At 56.7% G+C, this 15016-nt stretch overlaps 1 protein-coding gene across 1 annotated transcript in view; it reads left to right on the forward strand.

Moving 5' to 3' along the window:
• Nucleotides 1–14564, forward strand: part of KCNG2 (potassium voltage-gated channel modifier subfamily G member 2) — a 35093-nt gene extending 20529 nt beyond the window's left edge. Inside the window, 1 exon segment of the mRNA XM_059706440.1 lies at nucleotides 13291–14564. Within this exon segment, the coding sequence (XP_059562423.1) occupies nucleotides 13291–14100 (810 nt within the window). The 3' untranslated portion in view covers nucleotides 14101–14564.
• Nucleotides 14565–15016: the final 452 nt, after the last annotated feature.

A 15016-nucleotide genomic window follows, 5' to 3' on the forward strand; every position in this document is an offset into this window, starting at 1 on the left:
TGTCTGTTTCCAGTTGTGTTAACCAGGCCCAAGTATCGGATTATGCTGCTAAGAAGGCACTTACATTTCGGTTTTCGAAGTAGCAACAATGCCATACAATATGCAGGATGGGAGCCATTTCGATGAGGCTAGAGAACAGGAGGCCATAGGCCTGCTTCCACCAGTGACAGCACTGAGGCCAAGCCGGCCCATGCAGAACCCTCCAGGGTGTGCACATGTATCCAAGTCGCCCACCATTCTGGTCTGTCCCCCTAAATGTCCCCATTTCCCCAAGCACCACTTCACACTCCCGGGGACTGCCTTACCCGTCCAGGCATCAGACTGAACAGCATTAACCCAGTGTTGGTGAGCACGTGTGCCATCCACGGCCTTTTGAGGGGACTTTAGGAAGCACCTGGGCCACTACTCATCCGAGGTGCTGAGTCAGAAGTAAGTGTTGTCTCTGCCGTGGGAAGGAAACGTTTTATGTTTCATCAACGTGTGTATGAGTGTGATAAAATATACACAGAATTTACCATCTTTACCATATTTAAGCATGCTGTTTCGTGGTACTAAGTACAGTCAGAATGGTGGCAGCCACCACCACCATCTGTCCCCATGAAACAGCTCCCCAGTGTCCGTCCCCCGCCAGCCCCTGGGGCCCACCGTCCACTTTCTGTCTCTGTGATGTTGACCGCTCCAGGCACCTCACATAAGCAGATCCTATGGTATTTGTCCCGTTGTGACTGGCTTACTTTGCTCAGCATGATATCCTCCAGGTTCATCCATGTAGCATGTGTCAGAATCTCCTTCCTTTCTAAGGCTGGGCAGCATCCCACTGTGCAAATGGACCACATTGGGCTTATCCACCTTTCCACCAGTGGACACTGGGTTGCGTCCTCCTCTTGGCTGTTGTGACTATGCTGCTGTTAACATGGGTACGGCCGGGGCACAGCCCTTGGGAGGTCTGCGCGTCCATTATTCTGGCATGAGTGGCTGTTGTGTGAAAGTGCTGCTGCCAACGTGACTGGGAGAGGGAGGCAGCATGAAGAACATGACATGCTCTGGGCCTCGTCCTGGAGAGCAGCACGCACAGCCAATCACAGGCACCACTTCACCTGTTCTGGGTGGGACTGAGGGACTTCAAGGAAGAGCCCCTCCCACCCTGAGGGGGCCCAACCTCCACAGAAGGCTCCAGACCTGATGCTAGGGCATCCCTCTTAACGCCTGGCTCTGCACAGTCAGACAGGGTGAGTTTTGGGGTGTGGGGGAGCTGTGGTGCAGGAGTTGGTGGGCTGGTTCCTATGGAGGCTCCAGGGAGAATCCCCCATGACCTTTCAGCTTGTCCCCATGCCCCTCCTCCATCCTCAGAGCCATCACTCTGGTCCTTCTCCATCACCGCCTCCGACCCTCCGGCCTCCCTCACTGGAGGACCTGTGACCGCACTGGGCCCCCTGTAGCCAGGACTCTCCGCAGCTCAGGGTCCTTACCTTCATTCCACCTGCACGGCCCTCCTGCCACAGGAGGTGGCAGCCTCGGTCACGGGGCAGGACATGGATGTCTTGCTGGCTTATAGAGCTGCCCACAGCTTACATGATGACATGTAAAGGCTCGGTTTCTGCTGCTTGTCCTCCAGGCCCCCATCTGGGTCAGCTGCCCTGCCCACACGACACTGTTGGTCACAGTGAGCACCGGCTGCCCTGACAGCCCCCGGGACGCCGCCGTGCCCACACACCCTGTGCTGTGCTCATGATCTCACACTAAGCAGACGTGAAATGTTTCTTCTTCCACACGGAGTCCCACCTCCCCTTTGGGGGACTCTGAGGGCGTGGCAACCTAGAGCGGAGACTCAGTGCTGTGACACCAGAGTTGGCTGTTGCGGAGTCTCTGAGAAGAACTGTGGCTTCCCTTGGAAATAAGGTGAAGTGTCTAAGGAGCGAAGACCTGTTATGTGCCCGACTATAACGGGAAGGCACGGGAACAGTGCCCAGAAAACTTGTGGAACACTCAATCCTAAATTATCTTTGGGCAAAGCATTTACCATGTGTCACCAGCAGCTCCCAGAACCAAGAACAAAGCATCTTCAACAAAATTAAATGTGCTTTCTCAGGGCACCCCCAGCCCAGAGAGAGGGGAGCAGCCCACCAGCCCCGTCCCCACCACACCCATGTCTCCCCAGCTGCATGGGACCCTCAGGGCCATGGCCTCCACCTGCGGGACCTGGAAGGCATGTGCCCAGGACCCACCTTGCCCCGTCTGAGAAGGTCTTCACCTCACAGCGCCATGTGCAGGCCTCCCTCCTCAGCGCCAGTCCTCAGCCGGACCATCCACACCATGTTCATGGCTTCTGAGGAAGGAAAACTTGGGGGTTCCCAGACCCCGGCCTTGGGGTAGAAATACCAAAACCCTAAACATCCACTGGAAGTTCTCCTAGGTCTTCTGACCCAAAAATGTACCTTCTGACAACAAAACCCTCGCAGCGGGAGCCTTGCTTTGTTCTCAGGAGAAACCGTCACAGCAGTGATACCCGGAGACGTCCTGCCACTCACTCCAAGGCTGGAGCCGGCAGACAAGTCGCTGTTTCGGTGCCACGTGCTTGGAGGCCCTGGGGTCAGAGCTGGAGGTGGGGCCTGTCACCCTGTCACTGAGCAGAGAGCAGGCTCAGTGGGAGGGGCTCCTCGGGCTCGTGGACAGCGAGGCAGGGCTGATCCAAACCCCCCAGCCCCCGTCACTGAGGAAGCCCCAAGCCAGAGGGGAGACCCCCACTTCCCGCTGCCTCTGTGGCGTCTCCAGTGCATCTGCAGCCTGCGCTTCTCTGCCTGCCACACGGCCAGGGCTGACATGCTGTGCTCGACCTGGGCACCTTGACGGGCACCAGGTGAGCATGCATGTGTGACCAAAGCACCCCACTGACTGTGGAATAGCCTGAAAGCGAGTGTTGATTCCCCTGAGAATGTGTGTCTGGAGTGAAATTGTTGACAGCGGCACAGTCATTGGGTCTAGCGCTCTCTCCAATGCCAGGAGAGGTCAAGGCCGGCCAGGGGCAGGCGGTTGTGGGTGTTGTCGCAGGACCTAGAGGAGAGGCCTCGCAGCAGCGGAGGGCGTGGACAGACGCTGGTGTCCCAGTAGATAGCTCAGGGATTCTGCTGTGGGTGGTGGCCGGGGTGCTGCTTTGAGACCGTGCTGAGCTCCCGTGCTGAGACCGGGGTCTGGGGGGTGGCCGGGCAGGCCGTGTGCTCCAGCCTTCGGGAGACCTCCCCTGCACGCCAGGGTCCGAGGGTGGGACTGCGCTGCTCGGAAGCTATCAAGCCCTTTTCACTGCAGCTGATGTCTGGCTCTGTGAGTCGATTTTCTTCCTTTAAACCCATGTGATTAAATCAAGGCTTGCATAATTAGTTATAGATTTCACGACTGGGATTTCAGAGATTGAATTCACTGAGAACATTTGGCAGCAGCATGGGAAGCTGGTGACAAAGTTTCTGCTGCCTGTGGGCACACATCGAGCCTTGCCAGCCTCCTCCTGGGGGGGAGAGCTTTGCTGTCTCTGAGCTGTAGCAGGTTCTCAGAAAACAGAACCAAAGGGAGAGACGTATACAGGGTGGGCAAAAGAGGGTTTACATTGTGAGTATGCGAAACAACTTATTCTTGTATTATTTTTTTTAAAATATATTTTATTGATTTTTTACAGAGAGGAAGGGAGAGAGATAGAGAGTTAGAAACATCAATGAGAGAGAAACATTGATCAGCTGCCTCTTGCACATCTCCTATTGGGGATGTGCCTGCAACCCAGGTACATGCCCTTGACCGGAATCGAACCTGGGACCTTTCAGTCCGCAGGCCGACGCTCTATCCACTGAGCCAAACCAGTTTCGGCTTGTATTATTTTTTTTATTATGTATTGTATTACTTTACATACAAACCATTGTAAACCTACTTTTGCTCCACCCTGTATATATACATTTTATGAAGTGTTGGCTCGCACCAGGAGGGAGGCTGAGAACACCTGAGACCCGGGGTTGGCAGGCTGGAGACCCAGGAAGACCCAAAGAAGATGTCCCAGCCCGGCCCTGGGGCTGGAGGCCCACACTTGAGGGAGGTCAGCCTTTCTCCTCTGTTCAGTCCTTCGACTGATTGGACGAGGCCCACCCATACCAGCAGGATGATTGGCTTACTTGGAGCCCAGCAACTCAAACATTAACCTCACTCAGAGGCACCCTCCCAGACAGACCCAGAATCGTGTCTGACCAATGTCTGGGCACCCATGGCCCAGTCAAGTTGACACATGAAATTCACCATGGCCCTCGGTATCTCCTGGTCCATGTGTCTGTGGTTTGGGTGGGAAGTCCTGTTCACTAACACACCCCTCAAGCCCAGGCCCTGAGAGAGAACAGATGGCATTTGGGGATCTGTGGGGCACCCTCTGAAGGGCCTCCTGAGAGCAGTGGCATGAAGCCTGCCCTAACGCAGGCCCGGAAAACAGAGATGTGGGCTGAGCCGTGGGTGAGCAGGGGCTTCTGCATCAGGAGCCGATTTCTTGGGAAAGAGCAGGCAGAGTGGACTGAATGTTACGTTGCCCCAATTTGTACACTGAAACCTAACCCCCCCTCCCCGATAGTCTTAGGAGGTGGGGCCTTTGGAAGGTGATTTGGTCATGAGGTTGGAGCCACCATGACTGGGATTGTCTCTCATTAAAGGGCCCCCAGAGAGCTTGCTCCCCTCCTGCCACAGAAGGACACACAACAGACGATGTCTATGACCCAGGAAGCAGCCTCACCAGCCCCCGAATCTGCGGGCCCTGGGATCTTGGACTTCTGGAACCAAGAGAACTAAATATGTGCTGGGTAAGCTGCCAGTCCTGGAGTGTCCTATTGGCAACAGTCTGTACCACGAGTCAGCAAAATCCAGTGGCGATATCAAGCCACAGCCGGACCTTGTCGGGAGCCAGACCTGCCTGGGCTCAGGTCCTTTCACTTCGCCTTTCTCTTCTGCTGCTGAGAGAGGGGAGGCAAGCACCTGGCAGGGGTGCCCATGGCCTCCGAGGCATCAGCCCCGTCCTTGGTGCCTGTGCCCCTGCCACGCGCCCAGAATCGTCGTCCAAGGCCCCAGACGGCCATCAGCGCCCACGTCTGAGCAACCGCTGCTTGTTTTCATGGAGACCCCACTGTGGACTCTTAGAGGAGCTGAAAACAGCCGCATGTGCCAAGGGATAAACATGAAGCTCAGAACATTTTTTTCCCCTCTACTTTCTGCACAAATTTGGCATCAAAAAAAGAAGGGATTTGAGTTTTGGATTTGTGCTTATCTGAAAAATAAAAGACCTATGCTCCGATGCCTAGAATAGAAGCTGTAGGATTCCCCCCCCCCCCCCCCCCCGTTTTCTAAGACTTTATTTTTTAGAGCAGTTTTAGGGTCACAGCAGGATTGAGAAAAGGTATTAAGATTTCCCACATTCCCCTATCCCCACTGCACAGCCTCCCCATTATCCATGTCTCACACCATGTGGGAAATTTGTTACTCTGATGGATCGGCACGGAGACAACCTTGTCACCTACAGTCCATGGTTTACTTTAGGGTCACTTCTGGAGTACAACCTGTGGGTGTGGACAAATGTATCAAGTCATGTATCCACCATCACAGTGTCACACGGAGTAGCTTCACTGCCCTACACATCCCCTGTGCTCACCTGTTCATCCCTCCTCCCCCTAACCCCTGGCTAACACTGATCTGTTTACTGTCTCCATCGCTTTGCCTTTTCCAGAAGGTGGTTGCAATCATAATACAATATGAAGCCTTTTCAGATTGACTTCTTTCACTTAGTCATGTGCATTTCGGGTTCCTCTGGGTCTTTTCATGGCTCGACAGCCCATTTCTTTTTATTGCTGAACAATAATATTCCATTGTCTGGACGGGCCAGGGTTTATTTATCCATTCCCCTGCTGAGGGACATCTTGGCTGCTCCCAAGTCTTGGCGACTCTCAGAGCAGGAGGGTCACGCCCTCACCCTCCCTCCTGTGGCCTTGGGATCCTTGGGCTGCAGGAAGCTCCCAACACCCCTGTGGCCTCTGGATGAAGGCACAGCTGCCGCAGAGCAGAGGCCACTGCAGAGCAGAGCATCTGGGAAGGCTCGGCCTGGGCTCCACGGGCCCTCCCTGCTGCCTCCCTGACTGAGCCGGTGTGCCCAGCAGGCCTGAGTCCTGCTTTTCCTCACCATCCACCTGGAGGGCACAGGGAACCAGTCCCACCCCTTCAGGAAGCTCCCGGAGCGCCCACCCACCCTGGCCCTGCCGGGGACCCAAAGGGAGCAGAACAGTGTGGGGGAGAAGGTGAAAGCGGAGTCTCTGATAACATGGCTCTGACAGGAGCCCTGAGCCCACTCAGCCAGCTGAGAGCCCCTTCAGACCAGGTGCTCGGGAGTTAAACACCTTTAGGGAAACTACCGAAAACAGGATTAAAACAGTTTTCAAAAGCCTCCCAACTGGAAATTGCTCGTGGTCACAGCATCGAGGGAGCTCCGCCTCTGGCCTGTTCTCAGTCCACGTCACTCTATCCCATTGTCTGGATGATGCTCTGCATTCGGGCATCCCCCTGAGAAAACAGAACGAGGAGGTGCAGGCAGGCTCCAGGGGTGCCCAGAGGCACAGGCACTGCGCTCAGGCATCTGGCACTCCGTTAGTGCTCAGAGGTCACCGACATGAGACTCTGGTCGTCAAGAACAGGAGGCCACAACGTGCACCACTTGCTGTGACTCATGGCGCCAACCGTGTCCCAGGGCTCTGCATGGACCTGAGCCAGGACGGTGGACGTGGGACAGGATAGCCAGTCCTCACTTCAGAGGTGATTCCTGAGCAGCTGCTGGAAACGGAGCAGACATTTGGGACAGGCCAAGTTGCAGGCAGCTTCTGGTCTCGGGACGGGTCTGTGGAGGGGGCGTGTTGTCCCCAGAGGCAGCATCAGGGCGCAGAGCCCAGGGTGGATGCTGACAGAAGAAAAAATAAAATTTCCAGGCCTGAAAATTACTGTGGCATATCTCCGCTCCAGTAAAGAACACGAGAGCAAACAAGATCCGAGGGCCCAGCAGGGATTTCATGAGTCTCCCATGCGTGGCTGGTGAGGTTGCAGGTGTCAGCCAGTGTGGGTCCCGTTTCATCACCACCCGGACACTCGGCCGCTATACCCGTTGTCCTCCATACGGTGAGATTCGTGATGACACCAATGACGAATGTAAGCGCACAGCCTGGACCAGCGAGGCAGAGCTCCTGGAAAGGCTCCTGGAACGGAATTCTTCCCAGGGGAACATGGAGGGGGCAGCCAGCAAGCCTGCTGTGCCCACGGCCACCTGCCGGGCTTTGCAGGACTGAATTTGCTCAAGAACTTGCCATGAGGACATCCATTCAGAGCTGGCCACACTGAGAGTCCTACAGAAAACCTTGGCTCGTCTTGTGGGCCCGTGGGCACTGGCTGGTGGAGTGCCCTCTGCCTCTGGCTGCCCAATGCTCAGTGCGATGGAGGGGAAGTCTCTCTTGCCTGGAAAAAAATCACTTCCTGTAGAACCCAGTCGGAAAGCCTGGGTGTCTGGTCGGTGGGCACCCTGGTGGTTTCATGCTGTGTTCATGGGGCTGGGGAAGTGCCCACCCTTGCCGTGCAGAGGGGAGCCTGAGTGTGGCAGTTACTGAATTCCTGGCTGGGCACCGAGCAGGAGACCCCCCAACCCTGGGCGTCTCTGGAGAAGCCACGACAGAAACCCCCCAAAAGCAAACGCTCTGCCCTGTGGGGCAGGTGGGACTCAGGCTGCCTGGGAGCAGGGAGCGGGGAGCAGTGCGCATGCGCAGGCGGACAGTCTTGAGGACTGGAGGCAGCACCGCGCTTTCCCACAGAAATGCGGCCGAAGTGAAGGAACTGAATGGAGAGCAGCGGCTGCCAATGTGCCGTTCTCTGCGACTCAGAATCAACTCCGCGGTTTGGAGCGTTCTCTCCTGAGATGGACGCCCTCTTCGTGCATTCGCGGGGGCACTGCCGCCTGTAATCATCATGTGCACCTGTGTCTGTAGCAACTAGAGTCGGTCACTCCTGCAGGAATGGACCGCCCAGTAGGACAGGGGTTTGCAGCCGTGAGCATCAGGTCGGCTCAGCCATTTCTCAGGGCCCAAATATGGCCCATGGGGCTGGCGGTCCCAGTTCTCTCTTGTGCCCAGTCCAGGACGTCTCCCCCAGGAGTGAGCTCACAGGGCGGATGGAAGACCAGCCAGGTCAGCTGTGGGAGAGTGTAAGGCACTTGTATTTACTTCTTTCCGGAGACAGCACAGAACCGCAGGGTGGTGACAGGAGAGCAATTGACAACCTGCTTCAGCACAGGTGACTGAAAGAGCACATTCCTCACTGCTGTGCAAACGACTGGTGCTATTTTTAAACAATCTGTTCTCTAACGTGGATTGAATATTCCTACTTCTATATTTGCACTACAGGAGCCTTTCCCATAGATAATTGGAAAAAATAAACTCAATTCAGTTCAAAGTCAAGTTATTATAAGTTCGTAGTTAGTGAAGTGAATTGAGTGCTTTCTTCTGGGTATTAATGGGGGCTAAACACAGAGCAGCACACAGTCATGAAGAGTAAACAGATCCATAGGAGTAGGTGCTGCCTGTAGGATTTATCTGCACCATGTCTAGTGCACAGTCGCCCTGCTGGTCCATTTTGCTGGCTACACAACATTTCTGATGGATTGATGGAGACAATGTCCAGAAAATACAGAGGCAGTAAAAGGATGTGAACAACGTGGGGATTAATTACGCATTAGATCAGTGGTTCTCATCCTTCTGGCCCTTTAAATACAGCTCCTCATGTTGTGACCCAACCATAAAATTATTTTCGTTGCTACTTCAGAACTGAATGTTGCTACTGTTATGAATCATAATGTAAATATCTGATATGCAGGATGGTCTTAGGCGACCCCTGTGAAAGGGTCGTTCGACCGCCAAAGGGGTCGCGACCCACAGGTTGAGAACCACTGCATTAGATGCAGAGGGGAGCTTGTGAAACTCGGGATTCTTGATGAAACTCTGAGCCAGAACCTCGGACCAGGCTGCAGCTCCGGGGAGCTCAGCTGGTGCCTCACCGGTTGGCTTACAGAGAGGACCCCCACTGGCCTCCCTCCATCTCCTGGCTTAATAGAACCAGCGTTGTCCTTGGCAGGGCTCACGCCACTGAATTTTTGATGCTCTGAAATGAGAACAAAGCCGGGGATGGACGCATGCCGGGGCCAGGCCGCTCCCAAGAGTCAGCCGTGACCGCCCCACAGCCTCTGTTACTGAAAAGACTTGGCCCTGAGCTTCCGTTCATTTTCACTAGAAAATAAAAACAGGGACATGCCAAGTGAATACCATGCGGGAGGCCATGCCTTCCAACAACAGTTTCAAAAACACTTTTCCACAAGTTGGCTTGGACCAGCTGTCACCATCCTTGGTGTTGGAACCAGCCTGGTCCGTCCCCCGGGCCGCCTCTGCCTGGCGTGGACGGTGCCCTCCAGGGTCTCCTGGCGCTCATCCAGCCCACCTGCCCCGTTGGGCATGGAGAACATTCCGAGACGTTGTGCTGTTTGGTTGGGTTTTGTAATAGTGGACGACGCCATCCACATAAGGGTTAGGGACACTGTTGGGCAGCCACCCTCCCACGGCCTCATAAGTGTGTCTGTAATGAGCTCAGACTTCTCACATTCAGTGAGCTGCTTCCTTGGGGGCAGCTGACTTTTGGTTCTTTAGCCACAAGTAGTTGGAAGAGGCCCACTTCCAATCCTGGAAAGAAAACAAATTATAAGGAAAGGCGCTGGGACCCAAACGCAGGGGCTGAGTCACCTGGGATACTTGTCCAGACTCTGCAGGTGGGCACCCAGGTCCAGGACGGTCACTTGTGAGGGCACAGTGTCTCGTGGCCTTTCACCAACAGGGAAGTTTGCCTCTTGGACCAGATGTTCACCACAGGCCAGGGCCCAGTCCCCTGGGTACACAGTGTTGGCTGGGGAAGCTCAGGGGAGCCTGGGGAGCAGGTCTGGGAGCCAGGGTTCAGGCAGGATGAGGGTGATAGTGGTGCTCACAGTGTGGGAGCTGGTGCCTGTAGGGAAGGCTGTGTCCAGTGCATGGGGACCGGAGGCCCTGCCAGGAAAGTTGGTGAGGATGAAAGTTGGTGAGGATGGGAGCACACACCTGTTCTCAGAGGAACACCATGGGGACCTGAAGAGTGGACAGGCCCCACCACTGAAAGAATGGACATGAGGTCCTGCCACGGCCCACAAGGCCCCACGTTCTCTCCCTCCAGAAGCATCTGCTGGAGTCTGTGTCCTCTCCAAACAGTGGCCGGCCCGGCAGTAGTCAGCAGGTCGCCCTGTCCACCCCCGTGGTCGGTCGGATGGGAGCAGAGTGATCTGGGAGCAGAAACAGTGCTGAGCTGGCTGAGCAGAAGGAGTTTAGAAGGCGCCCAGCTGGACCGAGCAGGGCAGGGCCACCAGGGTGTTGGGGCAGCTGCACCTGGTGCTCAAACCCATGATAAACTCAGGTCGGCACCTGCTGAGGCCTGATTCACCAAAGCCCCGAGTGTCTGTGAAACACAAGCAAAAGCCAGGCGAGTAAATAGGGGTCGGGGGCTTCAAACCGGGTGAGCCAGCTGAAGGGAGATTTATGCCTGACCTGATTTGGGCCAAATAGGCCAGATGTGTCAAAGTATGATAATTCGGGGTCTGTTTTCTGGGTTAAAATGTCCAGAAATAGCTCCCTCCAATTAACCTGCACAGCTGGTCCTGAAGGAAAGGGCTGGAGGAGGGGGTACCAGGGAATCCACAGGCCTGTCTCCTCCCGAATCCACCAGGATGGGTCTGGCTGCAGGTTGGCACATGGGGTGTCTCCTCCTGCATGGCCCAGGGTCTGTGCCCTCCTCTCCCCAAACGCAGTGGTGGAAACCCCCCATGGGGGCTCACACAGAACCTGGCTGGGCAGCTGTGCTGAGATTTGGGGCCGGGCCCACAGTCAGCCCAGCACGGGGTGTTGTATGGGTTGTGTCTGGGACTGCTGATCACGAGACCACCACAGGTTCCTTGAGGTCCTCAGGCTCCTGATCAGGTGGTGTCCCGGCAGAGATACGTCACTGCTCTGACCTGGTGTCGAGGCTGACTCCATCCACCCTCCTCCCCGTCACCCACTGTCCCTGAGGATGGCGGCTTCCCTCCTAAGCCCTTCCTCAGGGTGGAGAGTGGGTTTCTAACCACGTCTGTCCCAGTCCCCACGGGCCCTGCGGTCTCTTGACTGAAAACTTGTGGATCCGGGTTTTCCCCGAATCCAGTTACTGGCCCAGATCCAGCAGAAAGCCTCCCCTGCTCTCCCAGTGCCCCAAGCCATGGTAATCAGGAATGCCCTTCAACCTCTCTGAGCTTACACCCAACTTGACACAGAGGAGTGACAAAGCCAGAGCCCCCCAAGGAGTGTTTCACCCAGGGTCAAGCTCAGAGCCCCCCACCCCTTGCCCTGCTGCCCCATGAGGCTCAGGGCTGGACTCAAAAGCCTTCCCACTGGCCCAGGCAGCATGGAGCGACCAGCCCTAAATAGCGGATAAAACTTTACCACCCTCAGGGGATGAACAAGCACCAAAAATTGCTGGAACAAAACCCACCCCAAACCTAGAAGCAACAAGCTGCAACAGGTCTCACATGGCTGTGAGCTCAGTGGGCCTGGTGTAGGTCTGAGGAGATGCCCCTCCCCATGGCCAGGGGAACGGGGACCCTGCCTCTGAGCCCTGCTCACTGGCTGAACTCGGGAGGGGTGCAGAAGGGGTTCTTATTTAGGGATGATGCCAGGGTGTGGAGCAGGAGACTCAACACCACCCCACGAGGCCCCCAGCCCTCTGCCAGCCCAGAGGGGTCTAGAATGATGAGCTGGGAGACAGAAGCTGTGGGACTCTATGCGGCCCACCCTCGTGTCTGGAGGCCACGGAAGCAAGTCCGTGGCCAGGGTTTCCAGGCACACCACAGGGACAATGATTAACATAGAGGCCAAGGTATTGGGTTCTGACAGCTCATTAATGGGAAGGCCGGGCTCTGCTCAATACACAAATCACCCAATAGTGAGTGCCAGTCGGAGGAAGGGTTTCGGGAGCCCAATTTGCCCAGTTCCTTGCAGACAGTGATACATCAGTGCCTGGCCCTGAAGATTCAAGACAGGACTTGGGGAGCAGCCGTGTGGGGTCCCACCACCTCTGTGCCCTTGAGCACCAAGGTATTGAAAAACTGACTGCTGACCCCCAACCTGTTCTCCATTTAAGGCGTCAGGCGTGACCTCAAGTTGCTGTCTCTGCATGGTGGAAGGTCACCACTGCTGGCCCCCACCACTGAGGGCTCGGGAAGCTGGACAGGCATGAGGGTCTGTCCTCAGTGCCCAGAGGGTCATGAGCCAGGTGGGGGGCACTGCAAGGCACAGGGAGGCCAAGTGGCCCCAGCCAGGCCCCTGATGGTCTCACCTCCAGTGTGAGGTGGGCCCGGGACTCAGAGCACAGAGCACATGGTGTCGGCTGAGCCCCTCTTCTCCATCCCACTGGCCTGGGGCTCACCCAGGAGGCAGGCTGAGCAGCTGAACCTCTCTCCTCCCCGCAAGCTGGAGCCCAGAACCCTTGGCTGCAGTCTCTGGAGTGGAGTCTCCTCCCAGGGCTAGGGGGCAAGGGGTCTTGGTTCGAATAGCAAACTCTTTCCTTCCTTCACAGATTTTCAGATTTTCTTAAATAGATGCTGCATTTCCTTCTTGCCCTTAGGACTGTTTCCAGAGTCTTTAAATGGCTGTTTGTTTGTTTTTAAATGATCTTTACCAGTTTTGCTGGGGATCAGGTCAGCTGAGCTCCTGTGGGAAGCCAATATCCAATTAACTTTTTTGGTTGGTAATCCTCACCCGAGGATATTTGTTCCATTGATGTTTAGAGAGAGTGGAAAGAGGGAGGGAGAGAAACATCAATGTGAAAGAGATACATCAATCGGTTGCTTTCCAGACCTGGGCGGGATGGAACCTGAAACCCAGGTGCCTGCCCTTGACCAGCAATTGAACCCACGACCCTTCGTGGGGGTGCGGGCTGGCCCGTGGTGCACGCTAACCACTGATTCATACCGGCCAGGGCTTCCATTAAATCTTTTTTACAGGAATTGGGCATTTTTGTGGTTACCCCTGGCACTCCTGCAGTAGCACACTTGCATGGGTTGGGGTCAGGAGTCAGGGCAGCTGGGTTTGACATCCCTCCATCATGGGGAACCAACCTCTCTGCCCCAACACGTGTCCCTCTCCTCCCCAGGGCGAGTGCTCCCGCAAATGCCACAACCTCTTCGTGATGGAGACGGTGTGCGTGGCCTGGTTCTCCTTGGAGTTCCTGCTGCGCTCGCTGCAGGCCGAGAACAAGTGCGCCTTCCTACGGACGCCGCTCAATATCATCGACATCCTGGCCATCCTGCCCTTCTACGTGTCGCTGCTCGTGGGCCTCGCGGCGGGCGGCACGGCGCGGGCGGGCGCGAGCGCGGGTGGCAACAAGCTGCTGGAGCGCGCGGGGCTGGTGCTGCGGCTGCTGCGCGCGCTGCGCGTGCTCTACGTGATGCGCCTGGCGCGCCACTCGCTGGGCCTGCGCTCGCTCGGCCTGACCGTGCGCCGCTGTGCGCGCGAGTTCGGGCTGCTGCTGCTCTTTCTCTGCGTGGCCATGGCCCTGTTCGCGCCGCTCGTGCACCTGGCCGAGCGCGAGCTGGGCGCGCGCCGCGACTTCACCAGCGTGCCGGCCAGCTACTGGTGGGCGGTCATCTCCATGACCACCGTGGGCTACGGCGACATGGTGCCCCGCAGCGTGCCCGGACAAGTGGTGGCGCTGAGCAGCATCCTCAGCGGCATCCTGCTCATGGCCTTCCCGGTCACCTCCATCTTCCACACCTTCTCGCGCTCCTACTCGGAGCTCAAAGAGCAGCAACAGCGCGCCGCCAGCCCCGAGCCGACCCTGCGCGAAGACAGCACGCGCTCCGCCAGCGCCAGTGCCACGGAGGACAGCTCGCAAGATCCCGAGGGTTCCGGTGAGACTGGGGACTCAGCGGACCTCGCATGGGCACGCACAGGGCCAGCCTGACCTGGACGGACAACCTGTGCTCAGGGGCGGCCGCGGCTGTCCATCACAGGAGGCTGCCTGTCACAAGCTTTAGAAACAGAACTACAGCCCTGGCCTCCCACTGCGCAGAGGGACAGGAACTCAACTTAGGGGCAGCTGCTCCCAAAGCCCTAAGGGGCCTCGCTCCTATTGGCGCGTATCCGGTTCAAGTGCATGTTGCTGCGACCAGTGAGGCCCAGAACTTGGCCTAGGAGTCGGAGGTGATGTTAAAAGCCAACCTGTGCTTTGAGCAAATTTCCCAGAGGGCACCCCATCCTGTCCTCCTTCCTTTTATTTCACTTTGGAGTTCTGACTCTGTGGCTAGCTAAAAATAAATTCAGGAAGTCCCAGAACGCCCATCCTGTAGCAATACCAGAAGGTCACACTGTCCCCCAGACCTCAGCCTAACCCTTCCCTGCTATTCAGCCCGAAGGTCCTGGGAGCAGTGGGGGAGGGGGGCGCAGTGGGGCACAGTCTTGGGGGAGGAGTTTATGGGAGGGGGGACAGCCCCTTCCTGCTCCACCCATCTCACCCAGGTGGGCTATGCCCCAGGGGAGGAAGGCCTTCCCCATGCACCCAGCTGTGCAGAAGCCCACCTCCCTGCCATGTGATAGGCACAGGTCTCACATCGAGGCTCACAGCCCACCAGGTCCTTTGGGGGTCCAGCCCTGACCTCTGACCTCTTTCCCTGGCACTATCAGGCAGGCCTCTTCCTAGGTCTCCCCCTCACAGTTCTCCCCTGAAACGCCTCCGTCCTCTCAGCTGCCTGGGGACCGGGTGCTACCCTCTGGGATGGTCGACTCCTGTAGGAACTTCTCTGGCGGTTCAGGGGGGGCGGGGCGGGAAGGGCCTAGGCCTGCAGGTGCTAGAAGCCTGTTTTCATGGAGAAGAACGGAAC

The sequence above is a fragment of the Myotis daubentonii genome, chromosome 8 (assembly GCF_963259705.1).
Source record: "Myotis daubentonii chromosome 8, mMyoDau2.1, whole genome shotgun sequence".
Taxonomy (NCBI): Eukaryota; Metazoa; Chordata; class Mammalia; order Chiroptera; family Vespertilionidae; genus Myotis; species Myotis daubentonii.